Source organism: Kogia breviceps, chromosome 1 (genome assembly GCF_026419965.1).
Source record: "Kogia breviceps isolate mKogBre1 chromosome 1, mKogBre1 haplotype 1, whole genome shotgun sequence".
Taxonomy (NCBI): Eukaryota; Metazoa; Chordata; class Mammalia; order Artiodactyla; family Physeteridae; genus Kogia; species Kogia breviceps.
The window spans coordinates 21707075-21726685 of record NC_081310.1 but is presented as its reverse complement, the minus strand read 5'-3'; the positions used below and the strand labels follow the sequence as shown (position 1 = coordinate 21726685).

The following is a 19611-nucleotide window of genomic DNA, read 5'->3' as shown; positions in this document are numbered from 1 at the left end:
TGCAGATGTATCCAAGCTGCCAGGTCGTAGCTGGCTGACACAGGCAGAAACAGGGACCCTTTGGGGATCTTGGAGAAGGGCTGCATCTTGACTTTTATGTCCGGATGCATTGACAAGAACTCTCTTAGGAGAGTTTATGACTCACAGCAGCATCCATTAACAAGGTCCCAACTTCTCCTTCGGCCTAACCCCCCATCTCCAACCTCACAGGGTCAGGCTTCCTTTTTTTTTTTTTAGTTTTTATTGGAGTATAGTTGATTTACAATGTTGTGTTAGTTTCAGGTGTACAGCAAAGTGACCCTGTTATACATATACATAAATCTACTCTTTTTTCTTTTCCCATATAGGTCATTACAGAGTATTGAGTATGGGTCAGGCTTTCTATTTCAAGATGGAGGACCCAACCATCTTTGGGTTTTCTTTCATCAGAGCTACTCACATGTATGTGCAGTTCTAGGACTATGGGAAATCAGAAATACCAATCATTTTCTCTTAAAAAAAAAAACAAAACTCTACCTACAGAGCACAGAGAGCTTGAAACAGTTACTCAAAAGCTACAGCAGAGCAAAGAGGTGGAAAGGAGCCATACTCTGGGATCGGACCGCCTGGACTCACTCCTGGCTTGGCCATGTACTACCTGTGTGACCACGGGCACTTTTTCTGTGCTTCCGTTCCCTCCCCTGAAAGCTAGAGCTAACAACAGGATCTGCATAAGAGGACACTGTAAGGATTAAAGAAGTCACTACAGTTAGGACAGTGCCTCGTGGACTAAGTATTCAATCAATATTAGCTCTCATCGTAGCTAATATCCTCCCCATTCATTGCACAAAATAGCAATCCATGTAAAAGATCATTCTCTAACCAATCTCTATGCCCAAACTGAACATAACCAGCCCTCCCACCCAAGCCAGAATCTCCAAGGGCAGGAATTAATCTGAACTTTGTGCACGTTTCCCGGTGATTCACATGCATACTCAAGTTTGAGCGTACTTGCAGGGGATACCCTAAATGAAACTACAGCGAGATGCAAGAAGAATGGAACCTATAGCTTTCAACGGTTTTACAAAGACAATTCAGTGTTCCGTTCTCATCAATTAACCATCATCAGAGCAAGGGGAAGAGAGCACACAAGATGGGACAGTTCACAGTTCTAATCTCAGGCGACGTGCAAGTGATTTAGACGTGATCGATTCTTCAACTTCCTTGACAAATCAAAAACCACTGCCCCAGGAGTCTCACAAATGACAGCCCATTTATTTTCCATTAACTATTGATGTGGAAGGAAAGTGGGGGCCTGGCAGCTTCAGGAATTGTTGGAGGTGGGGAGAGGCCAATATCCCCATCCTATGAGAGAGATGCTAGAACACGACAAAGAGAACATGACAGAGGAAAAAGGAAGTGTGTTTGTGGCGAGAGGCCCACGGCCTCTGAGAGCTGGCTGTCTTTCGTTTGAGAAATGCACCACTGCTGAGATAGACCCTGGAATCCAGCTCAATCTGCAGGAGCAGAGGCCACGCCTGTGGAAACCGTGCTCTCGGCAATGTTCCACTCGGACGTCATGATACTGATTAGTCACAGAGCTGGTGGTTCCTGGCTTCCTTCGGGGCCTGAGAAATTGGGGTCCTGGGCTGGGCTGGTGGCTGCAAGGGGAAGCAAAGACTGGAAGGTACCGCAAGGCCCTGCTTCTCCACACATGGGGTTGGGGGGTGGAGAGGCAAGGACGAGCTCTCTCAGGGTCTCCAGCACGCCTGGGAAAGGACAGCATCGCTGAATAAAAGCAGGACTCCAGAGAGGCCAGCTGGGGATGGATGGAGGGGAGATTCCCGGCTGGGTCATACATGGCCATGTTGGGCACACCCCCGGGAAATGACTGGTGAGCAGGGAGGCGCGTTCCCTGGCAAGGGAACCTTCTCGTCCCCTCTGTCTTCCTCCCGAAGGTGCTTGCAGGCCTGCCTTGCAGGTGGGGCTAAACCGCCTTCCACGCAGCAGGTGCCGCCCTTCAAGTCAGCCCGGGGTGATGCCTGGGTCTGCAGGGGAGGCTGAGCCCAGGCCGCTCCCCTCAGCAGCTCTGTCACCACCACACCGCGCCTCCTAAGACTCTAATTGCAGCATCTTCGTATCCCAATTGCACTGAAGATAAGCCTCGGAGGCCCTGGGGAATTGCACTTGCCTGCTCAAGGAAGCAAATATAGCAAATGCAAAGTAAAATAATTCAGTGTCATCGTTGTGGAACGTCAACTATTTCAAGGAAAATGTGTCACCTCCAACTCCTCTTCACAATCGAGTGTTCCTTCTTCCTTCACCTTTGGATCTGCTGCTTAGGAAGCGACAAGCAGTGGTCTTCAGCCCACCCCTAACAGCCCTGCCCCTCAACGACCACTCCCCATCCCTCGAGTGATGACACACAGGGCATCTCAGCAGATGGTGGCAGAGGTCCTCCCTCATCACCCGAGCCTCTTGTCCCCGGGCCCGGTGCTGCCCCCCCCCCGCCCCGCTCCACCATTTCATCCTCATTTCCCTTGCCTCTGGGCCCTGCCCACTCAGGGCACATACACTAATGAGGAGAGAAGAGCTGGAAAAGGCAGTGGGGATGCTGAGCGGAAATAAATTATTCAGATGATCACAGGAACCAAGAGACACAAAGGGCCCCGAGAGTCTGAATCGCCAGAGCGCACACGTGGCTTCCCCAGACAGACTTGACACCAACATCCTTTGCAAAGAAAGGACTTTTCTCAGCAGCTCTCATCAACCGCTTCTGCAGGCACCTGTTGTTAAGGGCACCGGGCGGTGAGTGGGGCCTCTCTCAAGAACAGAAAGGGGCTTCAGCTGTCACCATGCCCACGCCCTCACTTTACAGATGGGAAAACCACGGCCCAGAGAGGTGGGCTGAGGCTGTGAGGTAGGAAGACTGTTGTCACCAAGCATTCCAGCCTGCACTCACACACGACGGAGAGCCAAAGGAAGCGGCAGGCCACAAGGCAGGCAGCCGATGTCACTCCTTTTCCGCCCCGTCCCCCTCCTACTCAAGCCAGCTGGGCCTGAAGCTGGGGCAGTGTTGGGGGAGGAGGAGACAAGTGGACTCGACCGAGGTCTGAAGCACAAAAGCATCAGATAAAGGGGCTTCTTGTATTTGAAAGCCCACTTCAAGGAGAGAGTGAAGCAGCGCCGTCAATGTCCCATAGAACAGGGGTCCTCAACCCCCGGGCCATGGAATGGTACCAGTCCGCGGCCTGTTAGGAACCGGGCCGCACAGCAGGAGGGGAGCGGCGGGGGGGGGGGGGGGGGCGAGGGAAGCTTCATCTGCCGCTTCCCATCGCTTGCAGTACTGCCTGAACCGTGCCCTTCCCCCACCCGCCCCCATCCGTGGAAAAACTGTCTTCCACGAAACCGGTCCCTGGTGCCAAAATGGTTAGGGACCACTGCCGTAGAAGACAGAGGTCAAAGATCAATCGTGTTTACTGGGCCTCTGATTACGGACAACCAGGCTCCTTGCTGGGAGGGGAGAACAGTCAGGACTCCACTTAGTTAGGGGGGAAAGAAAATTCACAGACCAAACAACCAAGAGAACACATTTCCTCATCAAAACAGTAAGGACTGGGCTTCCCTGGTGGCGCAGTGGCTGAGAGTCCGCCTGCCGATGCAGGGGACCCGGGTTCGTGCCCCGGTCCGGGAAGATCCCACATGCCGCGGAGCAGCTGGGCCCGTGAGCCACAACTACTGAGCCTGCGCGTCCGGAGCCTGTGCTCCGCAACGGGAGAGGCCACGACAGTGAGAGGCCTGCGCACCGCAAAAAAAAAAAACAAAACAAAAAAAACAAAAAAAACCAGTAAGGACTGCTCTCTGTTGTGAGATACATACACCACCTTGAGGGCGTACAGGAGCCCTGAGTCAAAAGAGAAACCAGTGAGTAAGGAGCAAATCATAGGAAACTTCCTGGAGAAGAGAAAAATGGAAATACTGTATGGATAAATAGAAAATAGAACTGCAAATAAAAGGATTACACGCTAGAAGTACACATGTGGAACCAAACTGAGAGTAAAGGAATGACAAGGTGATTCACTTTATTTAATGTGGTGTCGTCCTGGAAAGGAATCATTCGCGAATAAGATTCAAAAGAGCCATGGACCGTCAGGGAGATCCCCGGTCCAGCGCCCCCGCTTCCTAACGCGGCCTGCGTGTCCCAATCACCTGGGCGCTTTCTAAAAATACAGGGTCCCGGCCCCTACCCTTCTGAGAAATAACATTTCGGGGTGACACTAGCCCGGCCACCTCCTTTCACAGAGCAGGAAGCTGAGGCCCAGAACAGTGGAATGAGGCTGGTAAAGTCAGGAAAGGCAAACGGGAGGAGAGTTCTAGGGCCCAGATTCAGAACGCCAGGCCTGACGCGACACAGCGAAGAAGGGTCCACAACAGGCGAAGAGAATCCACGTGACGGCTGGAACGAGCACCCTGGAGGGTGGAGTGCAGAGGGGGGCTGTGGAGCCTCGCAGGGTTTGCACAAAAGGCGGACCCTGTCCAGCCTGGAGGCAGGGGTCGGGCTGAAGCCCCGTCACCATCCTGTGTCCCTCCAGCATCTCCCTGTGGCTTTCAACTCTTCGCTCGCATCCTCCGCAGGCACTGCCCGCCGTCTCCCAGGCGGTTCAGCATCACCCAGAGCTACCGTAAAGCCTCGTGAAGCGGGGCCAGCGCTCGCGGGTCCCGGGTCCAAGGCGCAGGTTAGCCCCGCCTCGTCCACCAGCAGGTTGGCACCTTCTCCCCAGACATGGATGCGAAGCATTCTTCCCGTCTCACTCCAAAGCAGGGTTTCTATCTTGGAGTCATTATACTAAACCGGAAATGCCACTTGCTTTGTATGTCTTTCTTATTCATCCGTTTGCAAAGCACTGAAATCACAAGCGCATCTGACTGTCCTCTGCAAGGCAAGGGTCACACGTGCTGCTGGCAGGGAGGGGAGCACCAGGGAGGGATTGGGAGTCGGGGTGCAGAGGGCAGGTGTTCACTGGCCAAAGGGATCAGCTGAAAATCTAGTGGTGGAGGACACGCCACCACAGCGCTGTCCACACCCAGCTGAGAGGGTGGTGGTTACACGGCCACACTGTGAGCAACAAGCCAGCCGTCGCCTAGCTTATGACCTTGTGTCTTTTAAGGTTGAGTCAGAGAACAGACACCACGACAAAAGGCAGGAACGGTGTGGCTCCACTGACCTTTTACAAAGACCTTCTCAAGGCAAGGGGCGGGGGACAGTGCGAAACCTGACCCTGAAGATGTGTGACCAAATCGTCTTGCACGAAAGCTGCAGGAAAGAAGGTGACCCCCAAGTCAGGACACCAGGAAGAAGAAAAGACCCACCTGTTTGAAGACCAAAGACACTGCAACCCAAAGAGAGGTGAACTGACATGTCACGTGGTCTGGGGACGGGCACGGGGTGCAGCACACGTTCTGAATCAGGACCCTGAATCTGGACTACCCACACGTCCGGGCCTCGCAAACAGAAACCTCTGTCCACAAGGGGAGAAGGCACCTCTCAAAGACAAAGTATTTTAAATAATCGAAAATTTTAAAACAACCCTCTAACGCACATCTTCCTCAGAGCTAGGCAATATCTTAAATATGAGGATTGCCGGAATATTACGTGTCCCTCTTTTCTTAATTCAGTCAACACTGTTCTCTTTAGCTCCATCTAGAAAACAACCAAATGTCACAAAATCCGACAGTGAGTTGTTGGGGAAGTATGGAGATTTATTCTGCACAGCTGTGACGGTCAAGGAGATACATTCTTATTCTTTATTTCAGTAGCTGTAAAACACAAGTTGCCTGATGAAACCCCGCTGGACTGGAGGAAGCAACTGGCAGGGGAATTTGGAAACCTAGAGGTTTGCTCTGGGCTTGGCCATGACCTCGCCTCTCTGGGTTCAAGTACCTCATTCCAGACGTGAAGACAGACCAGATGATCTTAGGTCACCTTATGTGTCGGGATTCCAGGACTATGCGATTATATGACTCTGTCCTCTGTCAGCAATGTAAGTCAACAAAAAGAGAACAAATCAGCAAACCGTAAAGCTAACCCACCCAACTCGGCCTCATTCCCAGAGGAAGTAGAGCGCAGGGTGCCGGGGGCCAATGCACAGCAACCCACGCTCCCTAACAGCTGACTGAGCCTGGACCCCAGACCCTTTACTAGCTTGGGTTTTCATTTGTTTTATCGATTTTCTTTTCTTGAAAAAGATATTCCACTTGGTGTTTTGATATAAGAAAGGAAAAACCGAAAAACTAAGGGACTACCAATTCTCTGCATGGCGCTGCTGGTGTTCTCTCTCCAAGGTCAATGTCTCAGGCCCAGCACTTCGCCTGCCTCCCTGTGACTCAGTGGGACTGACGTCTTGAAAACACCATGCTGGTCCTCGAGTCATTTCTCCCTTGGCTTTAATAACCCTGCCACACCAAACTTCATTTTGGTTCCTTCATGACAACCCCGGAACAGCGGAGGAGCTAATTTTAACAGAGGTGCCAGCACATGGCACAGCCCTGAGCTATAACATCACCTCTCCCCTCGGAGACAACTGGTGCTGGCCTCAGTTGTCAAAGTAAGCCAAATAACTTACTCTGTACAGTGGTGGAAGTTGCCAACTTTGCTAATTATAAGAGAGTGACTCCTGGTAGGAACGCAGAGGGGGGCATATTAAGTGGTTCAGACAGGGCTTGGGAGGGAGCCCCCTGCCCCGGGCTCTGTATGAAGCAGGGAATGGAAATGGAACAGATCTGCTCAGCACAGTCTAGATGAGGTCCAGTGGGGGACTTTCTCAGAAAGAGGAGGGAACTTGAGGGTAAGGGTTTGCTTTTTCAAAAGGAAAAGGAAGAGCTGGGTCTCACTTTACCATGTATGCTCTAGAATTTGGGGCTAAATAGCCTGGAGGACACCAAACTGGCAAGACACCATTCTTCTTATTCTTGATTCACACAACTGCTGTTCCACCTTCTAGGTTAGCGTGCACTTTGCTGAATTCCTGCAAAGCTGTCATCCAAGTGGTCTCTGTAAAAGCTTCAGGCTCGGGCTTCCCTGGTGGCGCAGTGGTTGAGAGTCCGCCTGCCGATGCAGGGGACGCGGGTTCGTGACCCGGTCCGGGAAGATCCCACGTGCCGCGGAGCGGCTGGGCCCGTGAGCCATGGCCGCTGCGCCTGCGCGTCCGGAGCCTGTGCTCCGCGACGGGAGAGGCCACGACAGTGAGAGGCCCACGTACCGCAAAAAAAAAAAAAAAAAAAAAAGGCAGTAGGCAGTCATCACTCAAGTGGGGGAAACACGTTCAGCACCAGGAGTCGAGTAAGTCCCTCCTCCTGGCCAGACCCCAGCTGCTCCTCATCAAGCTGAGAATGAAGATAAATAAGAGCCTTTTTCGGCAACTCCCTTGGGAAAATACATCACAGGGCCTGGGCTAACAAGTTAACCTTCGCTTTAGAGACAATTGTGCTTTCTCTGATTACAGGGGAGGTGACAGTTAAACTGTAGAGCTCAAGTAGTGAACATCTGTCATTTTTTTTGGTCACTCCACATCCATGCCCCCTTCCGACACCGGTCTGATTTCCTCCGGAGAATTACCTCTCTCCCTTTGAGCGCAGTCCTGGTGGGAGGGTAAACCCAGGGACCTGTCTTTCCACCGGGGAGGCCTGGAGATCCCTGTCTTAATTCCACTCACCACTGGGTACAACCCACAGGGAGCAATGACCCAGGCTCAGCCCGTCAGACTCTCCATCCTTAGAAGGAGAATCAGGGACAGAAGACAGAGTGGGCAGTGATCAAAATCAAGGTTACCCTGTTGCCGCAAGTCTTGTCTCCCAGGCTTTCCATCCTTCTAGGAGCACTCCAATTCCACTTCCGTAATTCCTTCTTTGATGTGAGGTGGCCTGCACTGATTTCTAAGAACCTTTAATCAGTACATTCCCTACACAGAAATCTGACACCGAGCGCCCAGGGAGGCCACTGGAAAAGAAAAACTATGACAAGAGAGAAGGAAGAGAAGTACAAGACGCACGTAGCAAGCACTGGATGAGATGCATACAGCAGGCAATGCAAGAACCACAGAATTCTGGAGCTGCACAGGAGCTCAGGGATCACTTTGCTCAGCATCTTTATTTTACACACACGAAAACAAAAGGCCCAGGGAGATGCAGGGACTTGTCTAAAGCCCAGAGCAGCGTGTTGAGAGCTGCTGCAGCAGCAACTCGCAGCAGCAACATCGGCCTCATTAGCTGCCAGCCCCTTTCCAGGGCAGGCCTTTTGGTTCTAAAACGGCCAACCAATGAGAGAAAAGGATGTCAAGCCCAAATACATTTTTCTCCAGTCATTTTTCTCCAGTCAGCACATATGCTTGGTTGGTCTCAGCTCAATTTCCTCATCACTCTCCGGAACCTCCAAGAAAAATTATCCCGGGATAAGTCACAGTCCGGTAATGATGAAGTGGCTTTACGCTCTCAGCATCTGGTCCCTACTCCTAACTCCAGACAATGACTCCTCGCGCTCTAGGAGGCCGGCTTTCCCCACGCACTGCCCCTCACACACTCCAGTTCAGTGACTGTTACTCATCAGCTCCCGTGGCCACCGTAAGCTTGATGCCGCCGCAATTCAGAACGCCTCTCAAGAATCTCCAAGCCCCACCCAATGGCCCGCTTAGGATATAGGACAACGAGAATAGAAGTTCTATGAAGATTTCAGGGAGGCCCATGGGATTCTCTGGTCCTGTACCATCTCCCAGTGAACGGAGAAAGGAAGAAGGGAAGCAGCATCTGTATATCTGTTCAATGTAAAATTTAGAGACCATTGGCACAAATTCGTTCTCTTTGGCCCTGGTCTGCCTACAGCTGCTGTGAAGCCTTCCCCAGCGGGCAGTATGCCTGGGTGGACACAGACCGGACACGTAGCTCCATCTCCACGCACACATGACCAGATTGGACCCCTCTCCCCTGACACACCCAAGGGTGGGTTACCTCAGGCCGACAGACAAGAGCAGTGCCATGTGTTCAAAACCCATCTTCCCCGTACTGGAGTTCCCCATATCTCAGCCTTATACCTCCCAGTTTCCATTTCTTCATTTTTGCATTCAAGGGGACTAGAATCCTTTGGCTATTTCCATACCCACAGCCCTTGAATGCAGTTGTTGCTAATTCCTTTTCTCAATAAGGTTCACAGAACACATTTAAATATTTTTTTATCCAAGATACAAATGTCTCTATTATATAGGGGACCATCTGGGCTGCTATCGCTAGCTGGCTATGTTGCTATCAACTCTTTTTTTAGGGTTCATGAATCAGTTGCCAATAAGAAAAAAAAAAAAAGGAAGTCAGCTCCAAGACTCTGCTCTCCTCCCCTGCATTTTTCCTCAGCAGGAGAGCTTTATTCCATCATCAAAATGGACCATGGGAACACAAAAACAGAAAAGATACCTAAAACTAATGTTCTGGAAATAGCAGCCCACAGTTCTAGATGCCTTGGGGGAGGGAGGTGGTGTCAGCTAACTTCCCAGTGCTCAGGCCCCCCCAGCTGGGCTAAGTAATATTGTGTGGCCTCTGGCAGAGCTAAGATATATGCAGAGGAAAAGGAAGAAAAGGAAGCAGTAGAAAAAGGAAAGAAGGAAGGAAGGAGAGAGAGCAGTCAAGGCCTGGGATCCCTAACGCCGGAGACTCACCAACAACCACAGATGCCAGCCAGCCCAGAGCACCTGCCGGGCAGCCCGGGAGCGGAGCTCTGGATGCAAGCCGCTGGCCAGGGAAGAAAACAATAGAAATGGGAAGCCCAAACCGGAAAAGAACGTGAATGGGAAAGCTGAGGACGGAGAGAGGCGGATGAACCTTGGATTCACAGTGGCCTGGCCTGCAGTTTCTCCCTCGCTAGAAAGGAAAGGCAGCCAGAGAAAAGTAATCAGTGTGTCATTCCGTTGGAAACACGTCCTGAGTACATACCTACAGTTTTTACAGACACTGCAAAGGACAAGAGGTCATGGCTCCATCTGGCCAGACGGCATCACAGAAATACGACCTCAGCTCACCAGTGGTCCCAGGTGTTAGCTGTACTCAAGGGCGGACTGTGCAGACACAGGTGGGGGCCCTTGGCCCCGAGCCTCTGGGTGGTGAGAAGCAGACACTGGCTGGGTACGTGTGCATAGTTAACTGCTCCCACTAAGGCATTCAACCCCAACCGTGTGGACTGCAAATGGACACACAGGGATGCCCCACCTCCTACACCCACCCTGACCCCAGGGAGACAGAGAAAAGCAAATTCCATCCTCCCAAAATTTATGGCCAGGAAAGTGTGGGATTTGCATTGCTGGGGAGTATTTTTCATTGTGGTGTTAATTGTGTGCACGTGTGTGTGAATGACTTTTTTTTTTTTTTTTTTTTTTACAAATCTGGTTTGTCTTTTAAAACCACTTTTGTGACCCAAGGCAGCTTAAAGAGACTAGGAAGTGAAGCCATCCTCCAAATTGTCTCCCAGTGAGCTGAAAGCTGCTTCATTTCCAAGCCCCAGCAGTCCCCAGCTTAGGGGCAGAAATGAACTTGAGTCTTTGACTCCTCTGCGGCCCAGGTAAGGTTGCCTGGTCCCCCTCCCTGGCAGCCACCAAATGAAGTGCTGGGCCTTTGGGACTCCCATTGATTCAAGAGCTGAAATGCAATGGTTTAAATGAACAACAACAACGAATTTTTGCACAAGATCCCTTTGTTCTCAATGTCAGGTGCATTTCTCAGTTCTCACATACCCAAAACATTCTCAGGCCTAAAATCTTGGAAAACACTGCTAGCTCTTCCTGATGAAATCCCTTGGAAGAAATGACTGTGGTCAAGGGATGATGGCAAACCCCAAGATTTGTCTCCAGTAAAATCTGTTTAATGAGCATTTATAACTTCTGACAGCTAGGACCCAATGCTAAGACTTGAAGAAAGAGTCTGTAACTATTTTATTCACCTAAAAGACCTGAGCATTCCAGAGTGATGTAGCAAAACAGACCAGATATTTAAGCAAGCAAATAAACATGGGATGTTTGGGGCCCTGCTGTTGGTCCATCCTAGAGGAACACACAGAGAAGCAATGCACAGGTGCCAGACAGAGAGTCAAGAAAGGGCAGAGTTGGTGCAGCAGACACCAGGGACCAAGAGAGTTCCTGCTTGTAAAATCAGAGGAGCCACAAAAAATTAAACCCAGAATTACTATTTGATCCTGCATTTCCACTTGTGGGTATATACACCAAAAAAATGAAAAACAGGGTATCAAAGAGATATTTGCACACCCATGTTCAAAGCAGCACTATTCACAAAAACAGCCAAAAGGTGGAACCAACAGATGAACGGATAAACGAAATGTGGTACATACATACAAGAGAATATTTTCAACCTTAAAAAGTAATGAATTGCTGTCACAGCTACAACATGAATGAACAATGAGGACGTTATGCTAAGTTAAAAAAGCCAGACATAAAGGACAAATACTGTATAAACCCACTTATATAAGGTACATAGAACAGTCAAATTCCTAAAGACGGAAGGTAGAAAGGTGGCTGCCAGGGGCTGAGGGGAGGGGGGAATGAGGAGTTATTGTTTAATGGATAAGGAGTTTTAGTTTGGGATGATGAGAAAGTTCTGGAGACGGATGGTAGTGATGGCTGCACGACCATGTGAATGTGCTTAATGCCACTGACCCGTACACTTAAAACGGAGTTAAAATGGTCAATTTTAGGTTATGTCCACTTTACCCCATTAAAAAAAAAATTTTGTAATCAATCTGAAAAACTAGAGGAGCCAGAGAGAGCCCAAAGTAGAAACTGCGGGGCTAGGTGAAATCACTTTCTCTCTCAGGTAACAAGGGAAACACAGAGAAGAGCAAAAGGTAGCAACAGAATAGAACTAGAGAAAACAGACCGCTTGACCAGGCAGCCTGAGTCTCGACCTGGGCTAGAGTAATTAACTGATGGAGACCGGACAGGAACATCCAGTCCAATTCAACACACGCTAAATTAGCGTCTGCACAACCCCTGTCTCTCCAGGCCTGTAAGTAACTGAGGCCCTTACAAACCCTTTAGCTAGAGCAATGGACCTGTTCATTTATGACAATGGCCTCGGAGTCAGGCGGTGATGAAGGTTCGGTTCTCGGCGCCCCGTCACAGACAGGAGTGCCGAGGCCTGGGGTAGCGGCCAGCCCCGGAGGGCGAAGCCATTGTCCCTGACAGTGGTACCCGGCCCTGACCCTGGCCGCTGCATCCCAGAGGCTGTACTGCGCTGACTCTCCCTTCCTAGTCGAGTCTCGGAGCAGATGGTAGGAGCAGCTGCCGGTGCACCCAGCACCCACAGCGCCCAGCCGGACAGCCACCCAGCCGGGCCAGTTTCCAGGCACTGCTCCCAAAGCCAGACACCACAGCCCAGAGCCACAGGCTCCCTCTTTTCTTTGAGGGTGAGTCCTGAGTTCCCAAGCCAAACGAGGCTACCAAAGATGGGACGTTTGCTCCTCCTCTCACGGCCAGTCTGAGAACCACCTGCCATGCGCTCCCCACGTGGTCACTGTGTCCTCCTAAGTTCTGCAAATGCATAACGTGGACAGCTAAGGGCCCTGCCCTCCATCTGCTTCTCCTGCACGTAGACAGCCCAGGCACACACGTGTGAAAGTGTGTCCTCATGCAAGGTCATACGTGCACAAGAGCAAGGGAGCCATGTGAGCTGTCTCGGGAGTCTGTGGGAGGCTGGAGTGAGCAGAGTTGACGATGGTGAGATGTGAGTGAGACAGTGAAAAAACTGTGCAGAATTTAGATCCAAGAGGGTAGAAGTCTTTCCTTTTGGAAAGAGGAATAAAATGCACATTTCCAGGAGGCAAGAGAATCTACCTATGGAGTTGGGGCTGTGAGACGGGAAGAGTGGGAGACTGACGGCAGGGGTGGGGAGACACGGCTCCGTGACAGGCCCCGCCAACACCAAACTGATGTGGACATTGTCCCACGAGATGTCCTGAGATTCTACCCTTAGTCTGCAATCCCTGTGTCCCAACCAAGTCGCTTAATGCCTCCGACGCTTCGCACAGAAATGTTGGTGGCTCTACGAGGGTCTAAAAGCTTAACCTTGGTTTAGATAGCTCTTCTAGTGTTTTATACTTTGGCTGTATTTTAGCATATGTAAGAATGTCTCCTATTTGCCTCTCTTTCTATGCCAAATTAAGAATATTTGCCAGCCTCATCATTAAGTTGTATGAGGATTTACCGAGCCCCTTCTACACGGCAGGCACAGTTCCAGCCTCCGGAGAAACCACGGTGAGCAGAAAGGGTCCCTGCTCTCGTCGAGCATCCTTCCGTGCTAGCTATGAGGCAGTGGAGAACGAGGTGGAGGCACCAGAGAGGAGGGGAATCGGGGAGGCAGGAGGTGCAAACGTCACATGTCAAAGTGAGATACTGGGGGGGCGGGGAGGTATGGGGATGCCTCAGACAGAACAGTAAGTGGAGACCAGGTAAGACATGGCTAAGAGCTCGGCATCATGTGAATAGGCCAAAGTGGGGTCCTCAAGGGATAGGCTATCGTCAACCCCAGGCATCCTATCATTTATGTAAACCCATTTTTTGTTTCCAGATGGATAATCTGAGAAACTGAGACGTTTACTCAGTTCCCTATGACCGCATCTCTGACAGGCTGGAACTGGCTGAAAGGATCAACCATAAGGACATTTCAGCTAACAAAACTGTCCATCAGTATGTACTACTTGTTATCATCTGTCAGGGCCCCGTTAAAACTCTCCAGTAGCAAATGCTGCCGGGAATCCAATGAAATATTATTGGGAATTAATTTCATTTGTATGTTGTCAAAACTCAGAGTTTTAAAAAGTGACTCTAGATATAAAAAAAAATTTTTTTTTACCTGAAATTACTGGTATGAATCTTTGATCTTTCCAAAGAATGGTTTCATCTGTCTTTATATAAAAGAGACAGTCTGCAAACAGGCTCAATCAAGCTGGAGCTGAGAGGGCTCTTACTAATAAACACTGTTCATTTTATATTGGCTGGAAGCAGACATCACTTCACATCTGAAACCCTTTAGAACACTTTTGTTTTCTTCTAAACATCCAGCATGCAATTTTTTAAGATACATATATACACAATATTTGGAAAAAGAGACACCCAAATCTCTTCTGGATGATAAGATTAGTAGTGATTTTGTTCCTTTATTATGTCCCTGTACTTTCAAAATTTGGGGCAATGAACCTGTAGAATTTTATAAGCAGAAAAATAATTTTTAAAAAAATGAAATAGAATTTCCTCTTTTTAAAAAGGATATATAGTATGTTTGGTGTCATCTTCTTCCTGTTTCAACTCCAATCAGAAATTCCAACTCCAAATATTTCATTTATACAGAGAAAGGTAATCCTTTGGATAGAAACATTATTCACTATTCTCAAAGTTAAACAATCCAAAGGCAGTAGTGACTAGGGTTAAAAAAAGGACACAGGCATAAGAGTCTCAGACTCAGCTAAAATCTCAGATCTAATACATACCAGCTGTGCAACCTTGGGCAAGTTTCATAACCTCTCTGATACAGTTTCTTCATCTGTAAAATGTCAGTTGTGAGGATGAAAAGGCTGCCTGGGCAGTAAGGGGCCATGTGCCTGATGGTATGAAAAGTCACACACACAACAAAAAACCAAAACCCTCGGTTTTATTCTGCATCTTCCAAATGTGACAAATGTACTCAAAGACAGTGGCTCATATGAAATAAACTGGTAATTTGAAATCTTCTCATTTGAAAACAAATGCAGATAAATTTTCAAAGTAAAAAGCAAGACTGGAAAGAAATGTTGTGCTACAGCCAGCCACATCCATCCTTGTTTCCAGACCTCCAGTGGGAAGAAGAGGCAGGTAAACAGTTGGAGGCACATCTGAGGGGTCCTCTGTAAATGCCTAAGACTGGCCTACTACAGACACTCAATAAATAGTAACTACTCTTACTATCCCTAAGTAGGTGTGTACCATTAAGTAAGAAAAAGTGCTAACCGCTTATCTTACAACCCAGACATGGCAGTGGGGTGGGTCTTTTAACTGCTATATATTGTTAAGTGCCCAATTCACTATTTGGGACGTCAATATAGAGTAAGCAGTCAATATGGTTCATCAGATCAAGAAATATACAAGAAATATAAGCTGAAAAGAAAGCAAACACAGAGTCTAACACAGACTAACATAAATTTTTGGTTGAAATAATTACCCGCCTATAACCAAAACCCACACAGACAATGTGTACACTGATTGTGTCGATGTGTCTCAGATTTCCCCTTTCAACGTTCAGCAACCAAAGCAATGGCAGTAGGGCTTCGGGATGTTTGATTTGGACAGAGGGAGAAGGAAAAGCCTAGGAAAGGAAAAGGGGCTGAGACTTAGGAGTTGTTACCATAATTTGAATTCAAAGAGCACAAATTCTTTTCATCATTAGAAACTGGAATCTTGCCAGGTCAGGGATGAGATCAGGACCTGACCCAGACTTGGAATCTGACTGCATTCAGCCACCCCTAGACAAGGAGGTGAGGGTTGGAAACCAGAAGAGTAGAGGCCAACGTGGGGTCACAGCAATGCCTGATTTTGAGTCAAATGTCTGTTAGTCAACCAGGGGCACAAACCGCCCATTTAATTAACCTGCTCTTGAATTATTTATTATCTTCCCGAGTGAGAGAAAATTATTCTTTCTGGTTACCTGCTTGGCTTCTAGGGCTAATTCAGAGAACTCCAAGCCTGACAGTTTGATGGAGCTCTCTGGTACCTGCCACTCTCTGACCAAGGCAAAAACATAAAGAAACAGCAAATAAAGTATTTCTGAGAAAGAGAGGTAGTTAGCCTTCTACACTGCAAACACTTCACCAAATCCAAAGAAGCACAGAAAGCTCCTTTCAAACACATTAGTAGAGGTCCACTGCACTGTTTGGGCATGATCTGTTCTGCACCCCCTGTTCATTCTCAGTTAGGTAAAGTTTTGTTTCCCCTTAACAACTGTCAACAACTTCAAGGCTCAGTTCTCCACTGTGGATTAGACCCAGCCTTCCCGTGCAGAAGAAGAGACGGTGCCAAATCCCATCACTTCTCACTCAGAGGATTTTTGACCAGTCCCGAGATTCCCATGTCTGAATTCCTTCTCTCTCACCCCCAGATTCCTAAGGCAAGGGAGTCACAGACTTACACCATCTTAGACATCAGGGGAGGCTTGGAGATTATCCAAGTCAACTTTCTCGCTTTTGAGATGTCTTCCCTAAGCGTCTTCCCTAAGGTGACACAATTAGAAGTCTTCCTCCGCCCGGGGTTCCCGCTCCTCCCTGTCAGAGAGCCTTGTAACAGGAGCTGCTCTAGCTGCTTAGTTCTGTTTTAAGAGAAACCCTCTCACTCTAGAAACCATTTGTACAAAACACCGGCATCTCACCCACCACGCAATTTTCTTCTGGTCTACATTCCGGGCCATCGCCCACTGCAGGCGTGCTCTCTGAGGCTCACCAGGACCATGCCTCCAGGAATTCATCTTGGGATCCTTCCCTGCCGCCTGACTTCCTGGGCAGGAAGATGCACGGAGGTGCTGCTCCTTCTAAAACGTGTGACCTTAACCATTCTTCCCACCAAACTTCTGAGGGTGAGGCCAGGGAGCTTCAACAACCTCAGAGGACCAGGTTCTGGGAGTTCAACTGACTTGGCCAGTGTTGTGCTGTCTTTATGAGTGAACCAGCATTCCTCGCTCCTCTCTCCCTCTCTTCCTCCTGTTCAGAAGCACTCTGTCCACTATTCCCACACCAGCCCTGCAGAACCAGGACTCACCACGACTGCCCTCAAGCTGGTGTAGCCCCAGAAAAGGCAGCACGCAAGTCTGTGCCCGCTGGAGATGCTGCGGACCTGGCCAAGCGGAGATGTGCCACCTGCAAAGTCTTTCGGGACTTGGCTGTCTCGGATCCCAGGAAGGCAAAGGAGGAAACTCGCCCTCCTCCGCCTCTCTCTACGGGACCACCCTGCACAGCCTCATTCACGCCCGTCTTTCCCCAGTCTCCCTGGCTTTTCTCTCGTCCTCGCCGCCCGCCGCCTTCCTTGCCGACCCCCGTCACCTGGTTCCCGTCCACCCCGCTCCCCGGGCCCGGCCTCTCCCTACTTCCTCTTACAAGGCGCTCCCGTCGTGTTTCCACTTTGTCTCCAACTATGTCTAAAGGCAACCCACCGCAGATGCTGACATTTTAAATGTTTAGTTGTTATAGTTACTTGACTAATCGCCGGGCCGACGGTGGCGCTTCTCCTTCGCCTCCCGCGGGCAGCAGAGGAGACGGCCGGGGAATTAAAGGGGTAGATGGGGCTGTAGACGCTAATCCCCGGGGTCTGGGACACAAGGCCAGGCCCTGGCAAGGGTGCTCTGCCCCGGAAACCGGCGGTCCCTCCGCCTACAGCCAGTAGCCGGGGCACCGAAGGCGCGCCCGGCCTCAGGATTGCCGCGAACCTTCTCCCGCCCGGGGACAACGGAGCGGCAGGGGTCTAACTTCGGGTGCGCCGCAGCCGGCCTCCCATCCGTCCACACTCGCAATGTGGATGAAGTGAGGTGGCATCTTCGGGAACCTGGGGAAGGAGGTGGCCAGGGGCGCGTCTGGGGGCGAAAGGAAAGAGTTAGAAGCCGCTGCCGGTTACTCACGTGCCAGATGGCGAAAAAGATGAGCGCAGCGCACAGCACCAGCGACAGCATGTAGCAGAAAGCAGCGAAAGTGAAGGCCATGGCCGGCCGGGGGCCGCCCGCACTCCCACCACACACAAAGCAGCGCCTAGGAAGCCGCTGTCCCCCTCAAGGACCGCACTCCCTCAAAAGGGGGGCAAAAAAAGGCCCAGGTCGGCACCCTCCCCTCGAGGCCAGTGGCTAGGAGGAGGTACGCCAAGCGGAAAGAGCCTTGAGGGTCCGCGAACAGGGACAGGATGATTCCCGCAGGTTCTGGCGACCCGGGACTCCAGCTTGTTTGCGAAAATAGGTGCGTCGGGCGTCGTTGGCGGGAACTGTCCACAAATCGAGGAAGAAAGCAAATCAGTAGAGAACTCCTGCAGATTAGCGTCAACCAGCGAGCTTCTCGAGACAGCACGGCGAGGGTTGCGAGGACTCCACGGAGGATCGCGTGAACAGCTCCCGTGGCCCCGGAATCCCAGGGAAGAGCCTGCTGCCTTCTGCGCCTAAGCCACACAGGAGAGGCGAGAGCGCCGCTCGGGACTCTCCCGCGCCAGCCGGGAGCCAACCGAGAGCGTCCAACGAGGTGCCCGGGCGGACCCCGAGCTGCTCCCGAGTCCCCGGAGAACAGGTCTTCAGGTAGCCGGGAAGGGCCAGGTCCCCTTGGTCCTGCGCCCCAGACGCGGCTTCCAGGGCTGCCCTGCGCTCTTGGGCGCGCCCGGCCCCGGCCCCTGCTGCGGCGCCCGGCCCCGGCCCCTGCTGCGGCCCCCGGCCCACCGGCCTCCGTAATACAAGTTCTCCGGAAACGAGGGTTGGACCAGGCCGGGCACGGGCTCCAGCCCAGCGGGCCTGCTCCCGCCCGGGCAGCTGAAGTGAATCTCAGGCCCAAGAGCTGCTCGCCGCGGAAGCTCGCTCCACCTGCTGCTGCCGCCGCCTGTGCCACTGCGAGAAGTGAAGACGCGCAGCCGGGGATCCCGTCCCTCTCGGCGCTCCACCCTCGGCTTAGGCTCCGCCGAGCACGCCCTCCCCGGCGGGCGGAGACTGAGGCGGCCGGAGCTGGGGAACGGTGGGCGGCCAAGCGCAGGCAGGATCCCGGTCGCCGCCGCCGCGGCGGTTGTGTCGGCCGGCCTCTCCGAGGAAACTTGAAGCCAGCGGCGTAGGCGGGGCAGGACGGCCGCGCCGAGGTGGGGCGGGGTGGGGAGGATCAGGGACTCTTTAAACACGTGCGTCTGGAGGAGGCGGGAAGCTGCGGAAGGGTACGTGTGTACCTCGTACCTAAAGGCTGCAGGAGCCTGCAGGAGCCGCTCCGGATCTCGCCACTTGCTCGGGAGTGGGAATTGTGGCGCCGAGGGAGCCGGAAGCGTGTTGGCTGGGGACACAGGACAAGCTCTTGGAGCCCAGGGTTGTTGGGGTGGGTTTTCCCAAGCTGCGTTTGCAGCGCATCCCTGAAAAATTTTCCATGAGCGTCTTTCACTCGCCGCCTCCACCCTCCCCCGCCGTCTGACCTTGGGAATGAGGAAACTAGACTTTGCGGACTATTGTGGGCTGGAAAGGGAGCAACAGTGACTCTGTGTGTATTGGTGTTGGTCTAAAGTGTCAAGAGCATGTGCTTTTGCAGTCCGACTCCGTTCTAAGTGCAGCTTTCTAAACCTCTTTAAATCTCGGTTTCCTTATCTGCAGAAGGGTCAACATGTAATTGCCTCTGGGCCTACATACTTTGCACCGCCAAGCGCAAAATGAAAGTGTGGGGCTTCTTGTTTAAATGTATTGATATATATATTAAGAATTTCAAAATGGTAACCGGCAGAGTTTTAAACCAGGGGTGAGGCCCTTCTGAGTACAGCACTCCCCCCGCTCCACGCCCCGCAACTGTAGAGGTTGCACACCTGTGATTTCAGCCCTGCTCTGTGTTATATTTTTTGCCACTTTATCTTTCAC

At 51.2% G+C, this 19611-nt stretch overlaps 1 protein-coding gene across 3 annotated transcripts in view; it reads right to left on the bottom strand.

Moving 5' to 3' along the window:
• The window catches only part of CNIH3 (cornichon family AMPA receptor auxiliary protein 3), a 288908-nt gene that overhangs the window by 103443 nt on the left and 165854 nt on the right, over positions 1–19611 (bottom strand). The window contains exon 1 of one of the 3 annotated variants that reach the window (XM_059069520.2): positions 17656–18618. The exons of the other annotated variants lie outside the window; for them this stretch is intronic. Coding sequence (XP_058925503.1) covers positions 17656–17736 — 81 coding nt within the window. The 5' untranslated portion in view covers positions 17737–18618. Of the gene's footprint in view, positions 1–17655; positions 18619–19611 lie in introns of those variants that run through there. 3 annotated transcript variants of the gene reach the window in all.